This window comes from Emys orbicularis, chromosome 18 (assembly GCF_028017835.1).
Source record: "Emys orbicularis isolate rEmyOrb1 chromosome 18, rEmyOrb1.hap1, whole genome shotgun sequence".
In the NCBI taxonomy this organism is placed as follows: Eukaryota; Metazoa; Chordata; order Testudines; family Emydidae; genus Emys; species Emys orbicularis.
Window position 1 is genome coordinate 5,781,795 of NC_088700.1, and position 18,280 is coordinate 5,800,074.

Sequence of the window (18,280 nt, forward strand, 5' to 3'; positions counted from 1 at the left end):
GCACCAGCCAAGCTGGCAGAAGGAAGCCGAGCTGCAGCGGGGAAGTCACAGCTCAGTCGAGGTCTCAGCTGAAATAACTGGGGAAAATCCTGGAAAACATTAAAAAGTGACTGTTACTCCTGGGACCTGCCCATTTTAACAGGGGAAAGGGACTTAACCCCATGTTCCCTGCCTCCATGGCGTGCTCCTGTACAACAGCTTTGTTCCCTTTCACTCCAGCCCCCAGCTCCTGCCAGCGGGCGTCAGTGGCCAGAAAGCCCTCCTGAGAGGTCCTCATTGCTGCCAGTGCCCATGTCAGGTTTATGGAGCAGAGATGGGCTTAAGCCACAGAGCTCAGCCCTGCACCCTCCGACTTCTGGGGGGAGCACCGCCAGGCCTATATCAGTGTAAAGAGAAATTCAAATCCCAGGCTTTCCCTGGCACTCGCTTCTCTTTGCCCCAGTAGCTGTATTCCACGACGGATTGATTTACACAGTACCTTTCACGGGGATTGAGGTCCTGGACGAGAAGACCTAAATTTTCAAAAGTGACTAGTGATCTGGGGGGCCTGCCCAGCTGCTGCCCTTCAAAGGGGCCTGCTTTTCAGAGAGTGCTGACCCTCTGCCCTGTGCAAATTGGGCCCTTTTAAGGAATCTCTTGCTAGGGAACCCAGACGTGGAGACAGCTGCAGTTGTTGTCACTCTGGTGACCATCGGCCGACAGGAACCCCAGGCTGATTTAACACTAGGGGATTGCAAATACTGGAAGTAGAGGATTGGGGAATTCAGGAATGCAATAGCAGGGAAAGAGGACATGTTTTCAGCTAAGGCTGAACTGACATTATGGCAGCAGCAGCATGAGTGTCTGGCAGGAGTTGCAGTTGTGCAGCCCAGCACTCCTTCAGCACCTTTGTTAGAAGAGGCTCATTGGGCTTTACCCTCATGGATTTGTTTCCACGCCCCCGCTGGATATGACACCCATTTTGCAGGTGGGGAAACTGAGGCACAGAGAGGGGAAGTAACTACTGGGCAGCCTTGGGCTAGTCCAGTGCCAGAGCACCCTGACTCTCGGCCCCCTGCTCTGACCATGAGCTCCTTTCATGCTGCTGCCAAACCTGGGACTGAGCCTGCGTCCTCGTGGCTGATGGCAAAATGCCCATTGCTTTCAATGGGCCAGGCTCACGCCCCTAGTGACAAGCTTCCTCGTGCATGGCTGTGCTGACCCTGTGTTCTGGTTGGTCCTGCAGAAAGGGGGCGCCCTGAAGAAGGGAGCCATCGCCAAGACGCTGCAAGCCGTCAAGATGGTGCTGTCCTACAACCCGGAGCAGCTGGAATGGGATTCTCTGCACAGGACCAATCCGCAGCAGTGTTACTGTTACTGTGGGGGCCCTGGAGAGTAAGGTCCCAAACTTATTACACTCCACTTGTGGCTATCGAAGATCAGACTTTTAATGGTGTGACGTGCCCCCTCCTCCGGTATACCCGAGACAGCCGTGTCCCTGTGGGCTCAGCTGGGCCTGCACAGCGGCAGGGATCTATGCGAGTGGCTCCGATGGCAGCATCCGGGCCTTACTTACCAACTCTGTGGCTGATGCATGAGCCAGACTAGAACCCAGCTCCCTCTCCCATAACCGTTTGCTGATCAGGGCCAGGGAGAGCGAGACAGAGTCGGGGGGGACAGAATACTCCCAGGAAGCAAACCAGGGCCGCTTCGATTTCAATCACTGTTCAGACTCAAGCTGCACTTTAGTCCACACGAGCCGGGCTGTTCAGTGTTACTCTAACACCACCTCGGCTCGGTGAGGGAGAGAAACGGAGCTAGCTGGCACAGACTGACTCCCTGGGCTGTTTTTGATCTTTGTATCATGGCAGCAGCTGAGATCAGGGCCCTGTTGTGCCAGGCATGATACAAAACCAGAGGGAGAGACAGAGCCTGGCACACGTGTCATTATCCCCGCCATATAGATGGGGCACTAGGGCACAGAGCTGAGGGCTTGCCCATGAATGCAGAGGAAGACTGTTACAAAGCCTGGGACTGGTGTCCCAGTCCATTACCTTAACCACCAGGCCATCCTTCCTCCCTAGGGCAAGTGTGAGATAGAAGGTCAGTTCCCGGGGAAGGCTTTTTTGAGGGTGCAGTTCTCGCCCAATAAGCATGTGTCAGGTTCTGATTTGGCAGTGTTTCCTATTTCCCCCTGAATGTGCCTGCTGAGCAGGGTGCCCTGTCCCCAGGAGGAAGGCGATGGGTTGCAGAGCTGCTTTCCCTCGCTGTAATAACAAGCTGCAGGTGGGAATCCCCCATCCGAAAATAACCCAGTTGGGGAAAGTCACGGACAACCAAAATAACCATCTAGAGAGCTGCTGCGCGGTGCATTTGCAGTGAGGCTTCCTGTGTGCTTAACTGGGAGAGGCTGCTAAGAAAGCCAGCCGCTGAGGGGTGAGGTTATCCGTGTGATCAACATACCATAGCGTGAAAGGCTGTGACCAAGTAGCTTTAGTTACTCAACTTACATTTGATAAAAAATATTATTGGGAAATCCAGGTCTGGGTAGAATCTGGGATCTTCCAAGGAGCCCCTGGTTAAGTGCCCAGCTCCCATGGCAGTTCAGTGGGGCTGGCTGACTTCTTTGCCTCCTTCGAAAACTCCATCTGGACCCCCTGCTCCCCCTTTTTAATGTAAATGTCAGTGGCGGTTTTTTTTCAAATACAGCCCTTCCCCTGCAACATTACAAACCCAGACCCAGGAGGCCTGATTCTCCACTGTCCTGCGCCTCGCGCCTTCATTTCCACCAGTGTGGAGGGGGTATGAAATTCTGCCATTCCCGTTTGGGGAGCGTTGCACGCCCATTTTGCACACTTACTTTGCCCCGGTGTCAACGCCTGCACCATCGAGAATTTTCTCCATCCACCTGTAGGGCACCATGTATAGCAAAGGGGATCTGGTCCTAATGCACCTCGTGCCACCTCCGAGAGTGTTGAACTCTGGTCTCTCTTCCCAGATGGTACCTGAAGATGCTGCAGTGTTACAGTTGCAGGCAGTGGTTCCACGAGGCCTGCACGCAGTGCCTTAGCGACCCCATGATGTTTGGAGACCGGTACGTCCTTCTCCAGCTCGCCCTGGTTTGTTCCGTGCATCTCTGAGGGTCGAGCCAGAGTTGTGAATTGGTCAGTCTGTATGTCCTCCCCCAGCTGACTGTTAACACGCTCACAGCTGCGTTGGGAGCAGCTGGAATCAGTGGGGTTGGGTCTCTTCATCCCAGGCAATCGGCTTCCTTCAGGTGTCCTGGGAATTGCTGCTCAGCTGAAATCCTGCCTGGTCGCTTGGCCGAGAGCTGCTGGATTCCAGCAAGTGGTGATCCGGAGAGAGCTGCCGGTCTGAGTTCACTGACTGAGCGAGTCTCTCCCTCCGTCTTGTCTACATGGACACCAGAGCATGGCAAGCCGGGGTGCAAGTCTGCCCTGCTCCAGCCTGCCGGGCACGGGGACCCTGCTGCTGCGCACTAGCAGTTCCTGAGTGGGATATGGAAGCACCCTGGGGAACTGTTTGTGTGCAGCAGCGGGGCCTGCATGGACACATGGCCGGCTAATGCGCAGCAGATCTGCACCCCACTTGCTGCACACTACGGCCTGGTCTACACTACCCGCCTGAATCGGTGGGTAGAAATCGATCTCTTGGGGATCGACTTATCGCGTCTCGTCAGGACGCGACAATCGATCCCCGAATCGACGCGCTTACTCCACCAGCGGAGGTGGGAGTAAGCGCCGTCGACTGGGAGCCGCGGCAGTCGATTTTGCCGCCGTCCTCACAACAGGGTAAGTCGGATCTGATACGTCGACTTCAGCTACGCTATTCGCGTAGCTGAATTTGCGTATCTTAAATCGACCCCCCCCGTAGTGTAGATGTAGCCTAACTGTGTGTGTGTGTGTGTGTGTGTGGACAAGCCCCAGGTGGTGCATTCTCTGGCTGTGTGGGGGTGGGGAGTCCTTGCCCCTTTGTGTGCGGTGGGGGGTCCGTAGCTGGGAGATCGCGCCTCACTCATTTCTAACCACCCAACCCGGCGCAGTCAGGGAGCGTTCTGGCCGGCAGCCTGCCAGCCAGGAGACTCTGCCAGGCACAGCACAGAGAATGGATTTGCTCCGCTGATCTGAAGCAACTGGCATGGGCCACGCCACACCAGTGCAGAGGCAGGCAGACGAGCCCGTCGTCCCCTCCCCGGGCACTGGTGGCACATCTCACAGCCATGTGTGGTAGGCAGAGGAGAGTGCCACACTGGGGTTGGATTCTGCCTACCCAGCCCAGCAGGCAGAGGGGTGCTTCGGTTCCTCTCTAGCAACCCCTTCTGGCTGACCCAAAGGGCTGAATTTCTGGGCTCTGCAGGGACCTTCTTTGCAGCTGAGGAAGGGAGCCGGGCAGGGGCAGGACTCCAAAAGGGGCTAGAGGAGGGAGTGAAGCCTGCAAGCGTTGCCCGGGGGAGCGGAGTGACTTTGGCCCCAGTCCGGGCCAGAGGAGAACACAGCCTGGCACGTGCAGGGGGATGGATTCTATCGCAGTGATTGCCCCACATGAGCACAGAGGATCCTGCTGCAATGCTGAGACCCGCTGCCCTTTGGGGAGGATGGGCTGGTGGCTGCCACTCCACAAGCCAGAGCCTCAGGCTGTCCTGTTGGAGAGATGAGCCCAAATCCGCCCCCCTTCTGAGCTGCCCCCTACCTTACCATGTGTTTCTCTCTCTCTCTTTTTCAGGTTTTATGTTTTTTTCTGTGCGGTGTGTAACCAGGGGCCAGAATACATCAAGCGCCTGCCCTTGAGATGGTAAGAGTTGGCGAGTAGTCACTTTGGGATCAAGAGATCAGGGCTGGAAGCTGGGGCTCCCAACTGGCGGGGCGAAGCCCTGACTCCTGGGCTGCCACCCTCCACCTGAGTTTCTCTCTCGCTCGGTCAGGGACTTTCCGAGTTGTCCCTGGAACTGCAGGGTCTACGAAGCGCCTCCACGTGGCCCAGGGTTGTAACTGTCCCTTGGAAGAGCTGTAGCCAAGCAGATGCACATGCCGCAGCAGAGCGAGGTCATTGCCTTGATATTGTCTCCTATACCGGAGCGCTATTTACGGCTGCTGCAGGAAGGGTGGGATCAGCATGGAGAGGGACAGGGGGCCGGCGTCTCTGAGAGGATCTTTACTTTATGGAGTATAATACACAGTAGAAGCCGGTGTCTAATGGCTTCCTTTCCCCTTGGTGCCCCTTTGAGTGCAGAGTGAAGTGTCTTCAGCTGTCTCTTTCCTCTGGGAACTTTCTGTGCAGTTCGGGGGTGGGAACAGAACCCCGCTCAGCCCACCTGGCTCCCTGACCAGCAGTTTGATAATCAGGCACCATTTATCCTTCCTGGGCCTCGTGGCTGTCCCCCTTCTGTCCTGCATGCAGCAGGGCCTGGGCTTCTGCTGGAGGAGGATGAGTGCTGAATGTGGCAGTCCCCAGGGTTCCCCTGTTAATGGCATCCCCATGCCCGCCTAAGCTGCGCGTTGAACTGAAGCTGCGTCTTCATGCAGTTACTTGGCCCAGCAGCCTGATCTCACACGCGTTTTTAAAAATCAACGGGCCTGGCTCTTAAAGTTACTGAGCAGCCGCAATCCCAGCCCGTGTGAGCCGATGCAGCCCCGCCGAACGTCCAGCTCACCACGTCCTGAGCTCCAGTCTCGTGAGCATCCCCGGGCGAGGGCCCCTTTCCCCCCAAGCTTTGGGGATCTGTGTGGAGGGGCCATTTGCATTTATTGGTTTGCCCATGAGTTAGTTTATAGTTAAGGGTGCGTGAAAATGTTTCTGCCCCTTGTGTCCTGACCTGCTCTTCCAGCCCAGGGCTCCGCACAGAGCTTTGCTGATGCCCCTAAATCCCAACCTGTAGAACTGCTACCCATGTTGTTCCAATCCTAGGCCCCTCACTTGTAATCCTGCCGATGCAGTTCACTCTGACCTCCAGCACCCCTTATTTCCATGGCTAGCTCAAGCTAATCTGGGATTCAGTGTGTGATCGTCAGTGCCAGGCAAGCTGGAGGGTGGTTCCGCCCCCTAGGGGAATAGGCCTTGCACCTAAAACTGGTGCATGTGTTTGTGGAGTCAGTTAGGGACTAGTGGATGGAAGTTTCCTGATAAGCAGAAAGAGGGTGATTTGTTTTGTGCCCTAAATGGGGAGGCTCCTGACCTTCCTTTGTGCTCCACAACCGTGGAGCTCCTGGTCAAAGGGAATCAGCTTGTCTATCATCCTGCCTAGTACAGGAGCCTCACACTGGCATTTCACCCTCTCCCTGGTGCAGGGAGGTTGCCAGGATCTTTGCAGCTTTGGAGGCATCATCTGAACTGGCCCTGGCTAGTTCTGTTCTGAGCCTCTTTTCTGACCTGCAAGCCAGCCCGGGGCTTCTCCTGAGCACACCTTGCTCCGGGCGTCAAGCTGTGCAGCACTGATTTCTAAGGAGGCTGGATCCATGCTGCATGCTTGCCCTATTGTATGTGAGCCAAAGTACATATTTGCCAGCAGATAAGTCACCCAGGTGATCTGGCCACATGTCTCTCTCTTTAGTTAAGGGATTAAGTGCAAGTTTATATAGCAGAGACATTATAGGTCAGAGGATAAATAACACTTTCCCCTTCTCTAGGGCTTCTTATCTGAGGAGCTCAAAAAGCTTTACATGTTTATATTAATGAATTCCCACAATCCCCCGCGGTGAAGTATGCCAAGGATATACAGACCTTGTTTAACCAGCCACTGAAATGCAGCCACCTCTGGGGTGAAGTACAGTAACTGGTGAACGGGGTATGCCCATGCTGTGCAGCTCGTTTAGAACAGGGATAGAGGGATACCGTATATAACGGGGGATATGTTTCCAGGGAGGCAGGATGTAAATGCAGCCAGGACCTATTTTGATGTGACTAGGAGCCTCTGCGGCCAGCCGCCAGCCTCCCGCACTTTTGTTTTTCAGCTAATATTAGATCAGCCAGGAATCCCCCTCCCCTCTACTTTCACTGTAGCACTGAGCATGTGGCTGAAACTGACAGAAAGCCAGGAAATTAGGACTGAATCCTGGCACTCCGCAGGTTCGCCAGCCCGGTGGGGCTCGGGTATTTCAGCACGCATGCAGAGCCCTTTGCAGGATTTTGCCAAACAGGTCAACCTAACAGCCATTTAATCCTCCTTTTCCTGGCTCCCCTTTGACAGATTTAAACCAGCCCTTGAGTTATTCCTCTAATCCACTGTTGTGCATGTGCAAATACAATGGAACCTGCCACGACTCTCCAGACCTGCACAGTAGCTACAATGGGGCGCTCTGTCCAGGTCCTAGCCAGCATCCCGTGCTGCGGATTAACGCGATCTGGTCTCAAGCCTTCTCCATAGTGCAGGATGCACCACTGGGTTTCCATTCATGTCTATCGCACAGATCATTGAGAGGACACGTCTGCTGCTGCCTGCAGAATGGCAGCTCCGGGGAAGGGACAGGCGACTTTCTCCCCCTGCTCTGCTATCAGCCATGTAGAATCCATCCATCAGACCCCCTGAGCATCCAAGGGGTTACTTGGAGTAGGATCAGAGGAGAATGGCAGGAGTGGGGAGAAGGCAGCTGCCATGGCGATGGCAAAGCCAGAGCAGGAAGCTCAGGGTTGCAAACCTGAAGTAAATGCAAGTGCATCTGAAAGCAGCTCCTGACCTAAGTGGGGCCTGCAGAGTCTCAGCTGCTCTTGCTCCTTTGCTCCCGCAGGGTCGACGTTGTCCACCTGGCCCTCTATAATCTGGGCGTCCAGAGCAAAAAGAAGTACTTCGACTTTGAGGAAATCCTAGCCTTTGTGAATCACCACTGGGATCCTTTACAGCTCGGAAAGGTACACACATGGGGCCTGGGATGGGATGGGGGAAGGCAGCTCGGAGGGAATGATAGGCGGCTGCAGGGGAAGTGACGCATGGACCATCCACCCCTTAAAGCCAGGAATGAGGCCAGGCTGACTCCAAAGAAAATAAATCCAGGGTTTCTTTGGGAGCCTCTGTTCCTGTCTGCTCAGGCAGCAAAAGGGGAAGCTCCCGAGTGTCACTCAGAGAGAGAGAGAGAGAGGTGAATTCAGGTGTGTTTAATAGTGAAATCCCGTGGTGAGAAGCTGTGTCTCTTTGCACTCTGGGTGTCTCTATTAGTGGGAAGGACCCATAAACAGCAGGATGCATTTTAATGGCACTCGTTTGCAAAGGATTGGAGCAGGGAGGCTGGGACAGTCGCCTTTCTGTGTGCTTCCTCGAGGGGCACAGGGTAGGAGGTATAAAACTGCCTTTGCCTGACTCTTCATTGGGGGTCCCGGGGGGTTTGCCACAGTGGGGTGGATTTTGTGGCTCTGGATGGACTTGGTTTGTTGCCAGCTTAGAAGCAAATCATTAGCAGGTGTTTGTACAAGGTGCCCAGGCACTGCGGGGTTTGTGGTAATCGTTTAGTCAATGACCGTGTACAGGGCAATTGGGGAGACAGAGGGCATTACCAGAGCTTGCAAGATTGACTCTCATTCTGCCTGCCCACGGAGCACTCACTTTAACCACCCTGGCATGGATTCCATCCGGCAGGTCCCCGGCTGGCAGAGGAGCTGGGTTTTATGGGTGGACGGTGTTGACTGTAGACCTGCTGTAGTCCCCAAGGCAGCTGATTCGTCGGGCAGGGCTGCTGGTAGCTGTCTAAAGAGCCTGGGGAAGGGCTGCTTAACCATTGCAACGCTGATGTCTGGGGCCCTGAGCAACTTAGCTTCACTGTGGCATGAGGCCCTGGGCAATTGCCCTGCTTGCTACCCCTTAATGCCGGCCCTGGCTTTTATATGCAGAAAACCAGATGTTGTGGCACAGGTGGGCCACGGAGTTTTTATAGCATGTTTGGGGGGCCTGAGAAAGAAAAAGGTTGAGAACCCCGGTCCTAACCTACCCGTGTCAGCCTTGTGGCGGTGTGTGAGAACCAGAGGGAAATGGACAAGGCTAGTTTTGCTGTCCAGGCCCAGTGATGTGCAGGAAGTAATTGCAACAGTCATTCGTTTAAAAAAATAAATAAATAGAGCAAAGCAAGAGGAGGGATTTTAACTGTCTTAGGAACCCAGCGCGCTGATATCCAAACAATAAACACAGCCTGAGCGTTTGCATCCTGGAGGTCTTTGGGGTTTTGTTGGCTGTGCGTTTCTGAGCTTAGATCAAACCTGCTTAGACCAGAGCAGAAAACTGTAGCATGGGCTCCCCCATTTGTTTAAGTTCAGAATAACCATGGTGACTCTAACAAGCTCTCTAGCCAGCGTGTGCTCTGTGCTTTGCTGATCATCTGTTCAAGTTACTGAAATGACCTTTTGGCCAATGCTTTATCCCAGCTGACCAGCACTCCGGCCTCAGAACGTGCTCCACACCTGCTCAATGCACTCAACAGCTACAAAAGCAGGTGAGCCTGGGCGTGGGGACTGTTTGATGCAACGTTTCAGCTTCAGCAGGTGTGGGGAAGCTGGAGGGGCTGAAATGACTGGGTTTGCAGGGTTTAGGTGTTGAGGTAGGATGGATGGTAGAGGGGAAGAGTTGGCCATGAAGACTCCCATTCAGAGCTTAAAAATCAATAGATCATGAGGGGATTTGTATCTTCTGCCCTCTAGATTTCTGTGCGGTAAGGAAATCAAGAAGAAGAAATGCATCTTTCGCCTGCGAATTCGTGTCCCGCCAAACCCCCCAAGCAAGCTCCTGCCAGAGAAAGTACCAGGTTTGGGTGAGAATGGAGCTTCTGAGCTGAAGAAGAGAGGAAAAAGCAAATACGCCCATAAAAACGGGTCTGTGTCCACGCTTTCACTTCACACTATCCTCTCCTCCTCCGCATCGGTCCTCTTAAGAAAACTGGCTTCCCCATAAACCCTTTGAGCTTTCCCTCCATAGAATGTCCGCTTCTGTCTTAAACTCTGACACAGAAATGATAAGTCATGGGGTCCCCTGGGTTGTGCAGCATTCTCCAGTTCTTTCCCAGCCACTACAGTAAAGCAGCTTTCCTGGGCTGTCTTGATAATTGTCTCTGTTTCACAGCATACAAACAGAGACATTAGATTAAAAACATAGACACTCTTTCTGGACAGTTGCAGTGTAACATTATTTTATTCCTTAGAATTCAGAACACACAAGAACCCCAAAACAGAGAGAAACAAACCAGGCTGCTCCATAAAAACAGAAGCCACAACTCACACCACCTTATTGTAACTGGCTCTTTGCAAACTGACTACTAAGCCCTGGTCTCACACTTCTCTCCAGAGCCCCCTAGGCTGCAAGCAGGACTAGGATTTCAAACGACAGCTCGTAAATTTTACAGTTTTCAAAAGACTACACTCCCCACCCTAGGATTCTCCCTGGCTGCTTGGAACCAAAATAGACATTCTCTGTACACCCCCCCCTCAGGCCTGTTACGTGATTTGCAGCCTCCAAGCAAGTCTGACTCTCATTGTTCTTTGTTTGTGTTTGTTCTTTGCTTTCACAGTTTGCTGCCGCATGAATTTCAACAGCAGAAAAGGCGAGTTGCTAGAAGAAAAAGATCAAAATTTTTGTTGGAGGATGCTATTCCCAGTGTTAGTTTCTCGCTACTCTTTCTTTTGTTACTAGCCATGACGTTGTTTTTCAGGGGTGAATTATTGAAGTTGTTTGCTTTTTGTTTTTCAAACATGGAACTGGGCAAGATCCCTGTGCTGCTGCTACCAACAGACCATTTAGGAGGCTTGAGTGCTTTTCGCTGTTTTTCCATCCGGCATAGGCTGCGCACTCCCCAGGCAGAGATGACTAATAAAGGCAGGATCAAAGTGCCAATTTGAAAGCTTGCCCTGCTGGCCACAAACCAGCCTTCTGATGCCAGTAACAAGAGGCTCAGAGCAGGGAGTTCCAAATACGTCTCTTTGTTTAAGTGTCTTCTGGTGGCTAGAGCACTGGGATGAAAGTTGGGTGTCTCGGGTTCTGTTACAGGGTTTGCCACTGACTTGGTGTGAGACTTGGTCTCTGCCAGCATGAGGTGTAAAAATTGATTAAGACATTGTAAAAGACTTTGACATCCTCAGCTGCGTCCAGTATAATTGTCCCCCCATCCTTCCAAACGCCCTCACAGCTTCTCAGTTACAGGTGAGAACCAGGGAAAACGGAACCTCAGCTGGCATGGGACACTTTATTATTTTTAATGAAAAAGGTGCCTTTAAAAAAAGAATGGATGGGATTCCCCACAACCCTCCAACTGCGCCCAGCTCCAAACGGCAGCCTTCTGCATGCCTGCTCTGCAGAGGGGTAAGGGACTGTCCAAAGCACAGGTCATCTCCGAGTGTGCAGGAGGTGGAAGCGGGAGGCCAACCGGGGTAGAAAACGCTGGCTGTGATTGCTCACACCGAGTGATGGCCTGCTGTCAGCTCATGAATATACTCCTTTTTGCAATGCAGAGTGACTTCACCTCGGCTTGGAGCACAAACCACCACCTGGCCAGCATATTTGACTTTACACTGGATGAAATTCAGAGCTTAAAAAGGTAAACGGCATATCTGTCCCAGGGGGCAGTAATGCCTGATGGTAAGAAGAAAGCACGCCGGGTTTCTGTGCATGCGTCTCCACTCTTTGCCATGCCGGGGGTAGCCATCACCGTGATTCGGGGGTTGCCCTCTTCACTCCCTCGCGTGCTGGGGAGAGGAGAGATGCCCAAAGGTGAAAGATGTTTGAGGGGCTTAATCGGACAAATCTCCAGTTCCAGATTTATATGAGGAATCAAGATTTTCAGTGGGCACCAGCTAATCTACTTGTGCCCTGTTGGGAAATGGAAGCAGGGGGGTGGGGAGCCCTTGCTGGCTGCTGGTGAAAGCCCCGTCCTGGCAGCTCTGGAAGTCCTAGGGGTCTGCGCTGGTTACTATGTTCCTGTCTGACTTCTGGGCCTTTAACTAACACAGTGCAGGTCCCCCTGGCTGTCCTGATAGGGACGCACACTGCTGCTCTCCTGAATGTCCCCAAACAGGCTGCATGTTTTAGCTGGCGTTCTGTTTGGAGCCGGGTCCTGTACGTACGCAGAAGGGCATCTGCTACTGACGCAGCCGGAAATGCTGGGCTCGCACAGTGGCTGAGGTCTGGCCAGAGCTGACTTTGGTCTCTTTCCCTTTCAGTGCCAGCTCAGGGCAGACTTTTCTTTCTGACCTGGATTCCACAGATGCTGCCAGCACATCTGGCTCTGCGATAACGAGCCTGTCTTATGAATCGAGGTAAGGGGAGAGGAGGGGCTGAGACCAGGTTCTTGCCCTTTGATTTTGCATTGATCTTGACTGCACTTGACTGCTTTCTTTTAATCCCCTTTGTTTTTCCAACCCCTGACGTGATCCTCATTAACTCTCCATTCACCCTGTCCTTCCAACCTCTGGCTTAGGTAGAGTGATCGGTCATTGGAAGTTATCCTGGACTTCTCTCAGGGCTGGCCATGCTGCCTCCCAACTGCTCTGCACCCAGAGTATTTCCAAGTATTGCTCATCTTTCTCTGTCTCTGCCCTGACCCTAAGCAAACCGGACACTGATTAACTGGAGACCGTCACCAGACGTACATGCCTGGCTGCAGGAAAACCCAGCTTCTATTTTTTAAATCTCTTCACAAGGATACGCTGCGAAGAAGCTGGTCCCAGGTCACCTAGCAATAAGGATTCCTTGTCTTGGGGACTCCGCCCACTGTACAGTTGATGCCCACAGCTGGTGGCCAGTTTGTTTGGTGCCTATTTGAGGTCACTAAATAAAACTGCCTATTTTCCTGCCATCTCCTTGGTGGGGTGAGGGAAGCACTGTGGTTAATGCAGAAGGACTGGCCCTGCATTCCTTGGTAAGCAAAACTACCCTTGGCTTACCTGGAGCTGATGGGTGCTTTTACATTCGTAGGGACAGAAAGACTCGTTATTAATGAACTGGCAGCTTTACTGAACACCTCCACCCTGCCTAGCCATCTCCATGGGATGTCTCCTGCCCTGTAGTCAGTGCTGTACAGAGCCCTGCTGAAGCACTTCACACAAATAAATGGATTAAAGCTCACCAGCCCCTGGGGAACCTGGCATTAGCATCGTTGCTGAAATGGGTCCCTCTAGGCACAGGTGGCCATGTTCAGAGAGGAGTACTAGGATATGTCTACACAGCAAAGAGACCCGCGGCAGTTAATCTCAGCCTGTGTCAACAGGCTCGCAAGTCTCGCACTACAGGGCTAAAAATAGCGTAGCTGTTCGGACACGGGCTGGAGCCCAGGCTCCGAGACCCTCCCCTCTCATTGGATTTCCAGACTCTAGCCAGAGTCTGAGCGCCCATACTGCTGTTTTTAGCCCTGTGAGCCTGAGCCAGTTGACCTGGGCTCTGAGACTTCCTGCTGTGGTGTCTTTTGTGCCATGTAGACATAACCTTAACCAACCCTTGGGAGTCTAAGCCAATGTAACTTCAACCTTCTTCCAGTGCCTGAGTTACAGAAGTTATGAGCCCAATTCAGAGACGAGTCTGATACGATAAACAATCAGTGGCAGAGGCAAGACTAGAACCCAGGAGTCCCGATAACCAGTCCAGGGTCTAACCACTAGACCATGCCTTCCTGTCCTGTAACTCCCCAACAGTTATCCTAGCAAGGGGAGTTGCCTCTCTTCCTACTAATTTGAGCCTCGGATTATTAGCTCCTGGATGGTGGCTAATGGCCCCAAACCTGGCACTTTGCTTCTTGGTGCACGTAAAGTCTCACAGCAGCTGGGACGGGAAACTCACTCGCTTTCATTAGTAAACATCCTCCAGCTCCCTACTTGGCCGGCTCAGTGCAGGGCCCTGTGGGTCAGGAGCCCTTGATATCACCAGGCACATGTCTTGTCTAAGGGCCAGAGCTGCTGCATTGTAGTTTCCTTTTGCCAGCATTTCTCTTATCTCTATCCCCTTCTCTCTCTCTCTCCCCTAGCAGAAGGAACGTGGGCAGCCGGAAACGAAAGCTGGCGGCTAAAGCCTACGCCCCAGTGGGGGGGAAGAGAAAAGGCATTGAACAAGGCGGGCACCTGAACAGCTGCGTCTCAGAGAGCAGTGAGGCGGCCTGTGCCCCGGAGCGCCAGGATGATGGGATTGACAGCCACACCTTGGAGAGCATCAGCGAGGACGACTCCTCCCTCTCCCACCTCAAGTCCTCCATCACCAACTACTTTGGAGCAGCCGGCAGGCTGGTGTGTGGGGAGAAGTACCAGGTGCTAGCCCGCAGGGTGACTCCGGAGGGGAAAGTCCAATATCTGGTGGAATGGGAAGGCACCACCCCATATTGATCCCTCTGGCTTGGACCAGCCTGGGAAACCTCTCCTAGAATTAAATAGATCTATCAATCAAACAAAACCCATGACCTAAACCAAAGGAGGCAAGGGATGTGGATGAGCAGGGCTCTCGCGCTGGCCGTGCACCGATGCGGGAGAGTTTTGACAGCTCTCCTTACGCTTACAGTGAGTTGTGCAGGCGAGGTTTGAAAGGAACACTTAACGGTCTGGAGCAGGGGATCTCTAGGGAACTGTGAAGGACTTAGGACAGGATATAGCAGAGGCAGTTGGACACAGCGATTACATCCAAACTTACTGTGAGCCGCGGCATCGGGTGGCTAAAACTGATCGAGTTCTTGTTTTTAATGATGGTTATTTTATTGGTCATGTATATACAACTGGCTTCCCCGAGGGACCCTTTGGCTAAGCCAAGGGAGCCATCTTTGTGGAAGTGAGCAATTAGTTATATGGCTTTTCATTGTGATACTCTGCTGCACCATAGAGGCATGGTAGGCCCATCCGAACCACCCAGCATCTGGCTGATAGTGCACACACGTGTCTGATGGAGCAGCTCTTGTGGTGAGAGGAAAGCAAAGAGGGAAGTTTGAGGGAGTGGAGAAAGGAAAACCACTCTGTATAGAGCTCAAACTATCATCCCCTCTAGTAACAATAAAAATGCTGTTATGCAGAAGAACCACATCTAAGTCCACCAGTGTCTTATGATCACATACAAGCCTTAAATAACAGACCCAACTGGTCTTGTTACTAAAGCAGAAAGCACCTACATAACCGGTTCTATAATGCCTAAGCACCCAAGTATCACATTCTTGTGCTGATAGAAAATGCTGGGCAAGCTGATTCTTGTCAAAGCAATTATATAGTATTTACCTCCTCATCATACACTCATTCATTAATGGGACACACACACACACACACACACACACACACTCTTTTAGGCCATTCACTTCCAGCCACAGGACAGATTTACATTACGGTTGCTATTGTCCCATGACATTAAGATGTAAAATGATGCAGCAGCTCCATTTGCTTATTCTTTTGACAATCACAGTCTTGGAATGAATCCGACAAATGACGTGAGCTTGCCTTAAAACCAAGGAGGGCATTGTTTTGCACTGATGGCATCTTAAATGAAATGGAGCCATGGGCATTTATTTTTGTAAAGATCATTGTGTTGAATGCTGCCAAATGAGTAGACAAGCCAAAAAAACCAGCCAAACAAAAAGCAAAACAAAGGAAAAGTGACTGTATCTCTGCGAATGAAAGAGAAATGTTTGTGTAGGGGGAGGGAATTTCTGTTGCTGCTGCTTTTGGATACATAACAATACATATTGCTATTTGTATTACCTGACATATACCAGCTGAACCAAATCTTTCTACTTAGCGCTGCATGTTCTCTGTCTTTGTTGCTCTTGCATATATAATGGAAGAAGAGGATGTAGCCTTGCAGGGCAAGGAAAGGAGAGGAAATGCAGTAACTTAAGAATCAGAAGAACGAATGTAATAAATTATTGGAAGGCGAGCCATGTTTTCCATTATTGGGATTCAGAAAGTGACTTGCTAAGCTGAATTCTGGGATTCAGTTTGCCTACCTAATAATAAAAAATTGCCACTCTTGTCTAATATAAAGTGATATTGTCAGGTAGCTTAGACACAATCTAGGTTGTTTTAAAATATATCTATACTTTTACAAGCTCTAATATCAGTAGAAATGTTTGTTAGATTTTTCTTTTAAACATTCAGTGAAAAGTTATCCACACTTTCTAGCCTGGTTGTTGAGAACCCAGAGTGAAACTGACAATAAACAAGTGACAAGGTGGGGGAGGTAATATCTTTTTATTGGACCAACTTCTGGTGATGAGAGACAAGCTTTTGAGCTGCATAGAGCTCTTTTTCAGATGACCTGAAGTTGGTCTGATACATGATACAACTTCACCCCACTTGTCTCTATAATACCCTGGGACCAACATGGCTACAACAACTCTGTGGATAAATAACAGTGAAACTGACAAGTCTCCTTTCATTGTCCAAACTGAGTGAAGGACAAAAATTTAAACATCTTAAAGGCAAAAAAACCAAACTAGAGTTTGCAAATTCTTTCACCTTTAATAATCCCTAAAGGACATGGTTTTAACAGTGTATATGATTTTATGACCTGGCTGTTGAAAGATGAACTGAAAAGCTCATTTTATTGAAAAAAACTTTAAGATCCTGAATCATTCAGTGTGTGATTCTCCCCTAACTGACATGGGTGTAAAGCAAGAGTAAAAACAGGTGAGAGAGGAAGGTTAGGCTCCATTTTTAAGCAGAACTCCCATAATAAAAGCAGCACTTCCCCACTGACGTCCAAAGGAATGGCACAACATCGCCTTCACAGAACAGGTTAAAGTTACAAACCAAAGGCCATATTATATGATCCTTAACAAAGTAAAACTCCCATTGACGTCATTCTTCAAATAACATCGTGGATAATCCAAGTTCTGGGGTGGTGGTGGTTGTTTTTAATTTAACCCCCTCCCCTCCCCCCAATCTGAATTAAGGTCTCCGTATTTCTGTAGCCTGCGTTTGATTATATGGCTGAGACCTAGAATGGTGCATACAGCTCCTTGCTGTCCTTTGAGTGTTAGAGTTTTGGACCGGATTCTGACTGGATGCACCAGTGTAAATTGGAAGTATTTCCATTGCCTTCAGTGGAGTTTTTCAAGATTATCCCAGAATAACTAGGATCAGAATCTGGCCTGGTATCAGCTGCTGTAGCAGAAGCAGATTAGTCTGAACATCCATCATAGCAGGTTTTCAGGGTTTTTTTTTTTTTTTTTTTTTTTAAAAAGCCTTTCAATTAATCTGTCAGAAATGATCTAGGAACACCTCGATGGAAAAGCTGCCACCTGTTTGTAAAATGTGGAGTCTGTCGTTGGGGCTGGATTTGAATCCAGCGAATGGAAACCTTGGCTTTTAAAAGTCAATCTGTAGTACATCTCTACTGTTAAAGTAACCTCTCACCACTGAGGCTTGGTCTACACTACCATCTTATGTCGGTATAGCTCCATTGCTCGGGGGTGGAAAATCCACCCCCCGAAGCGACGCAGTTATATGGATCTAACCCCCACTGTAGATAGTGCTGGGTGGCCGGGAGAGCCTCTCCTGTCAACGTAGCCAATGCCTCTCGGGAAGGTGGAGTACCTGCACCAATGGGAGACGCTCTCAGTGCTATAGTGGCGTAGCTTCACTGCTACAGCACTGTCTGTGTAGACAAGTCCTTAGTCAAGTGCATAGAAAGCATTAAAAGACTCTCCTAACTACACAGGTTGTGGGTGAAAAGAAACTGACTTGGCTCCTGAACTTGCATCAGATCGGTGTGGGCCTGTGCTTGTGTGGATCCAGTTGTAGGGTTGGGGTCTTTCTATGCCTGTTAGGACGTTTTTTGATTTGGTCTCTTGGGACCTGATCCAAACCCCATTGGAATCAATATGAGTTTTTTCCATTGACTTCAACAGAGTTCGGATCAGGCCCTATATAATTTTGCATATTTTGAGCACAAAAGCTAGTTGTGGGGTGGTTTTGCTGTTTCCAAAAGCTAGGCTTTTTTGTAATGATTCGAAGTACTGTAGCTATTGCACGTCCTGAGAAATACAGAAGTGCTTTGAATGCATCTTTATAGCCAAAGAGGCAATATGAAAAAGACCCTTTATTGAATCTGCTCCTTGTTCTCCGCACATATTCAGGAGCCCCAGGATAACCAAGAGATTTTGAGGCGTTTGGCTTAGAAATGATCGGGGTGGGGGAGGGGGACATAACCCCATTCCTTCTGTATTTTAAATGTGGGTGTTAGAGTTGGGTCAGTGCCCATCGCCCTTCAGAGGTGAAGTGACAGAGACAAGATCCTGACTCTGTCGTGAGCTGCGCCTCACTTGTCAACTTCAGTAGGTTCTGCCTGCATGGAGCTTATAACCTGATCAGGGAATTAGCATTTAAGATCTTAAATCAGTAACAGAATCAATGTGCC

General features: G+C 50.8%; 1 protein-coding gene across 1 annotated transcript; it reads left to right on the plus strand.

Annotated features, from left to right (window-relative positions):
- Window positions 1-1,308: 1,308 nt before the first annotated feature.
- On the plus strand, window positions 1,309-14,271 carry PHF19 (PHD finger protein 19). The gene is made up of 10 exons (XM_065418773.1): window positions 1,309-1,374; window positions 2,978-3,073; window positions 4,723-4,791; window positions 7,722-7,842; window positions 9,343-9,410; window positions 9,616-9,786; window positions 10,479-10,566; window positions 11,416-11,501; window positions 12,124-12,219; window positions 13,923-14,271. Exons 2-10 carry the CDS (start codon window positions 2,991-2,993, stop codon window positions 14,269-14,271), a joined length of 1,131 nt encoding a protein of 376 aa, XP_065274845.1. The 5' UTR covers window positions 1,309-1,374; window positions 2,978-2,990.
- Window positions 14,272-18,280: the final 4,009 nt, after the last annotated feature.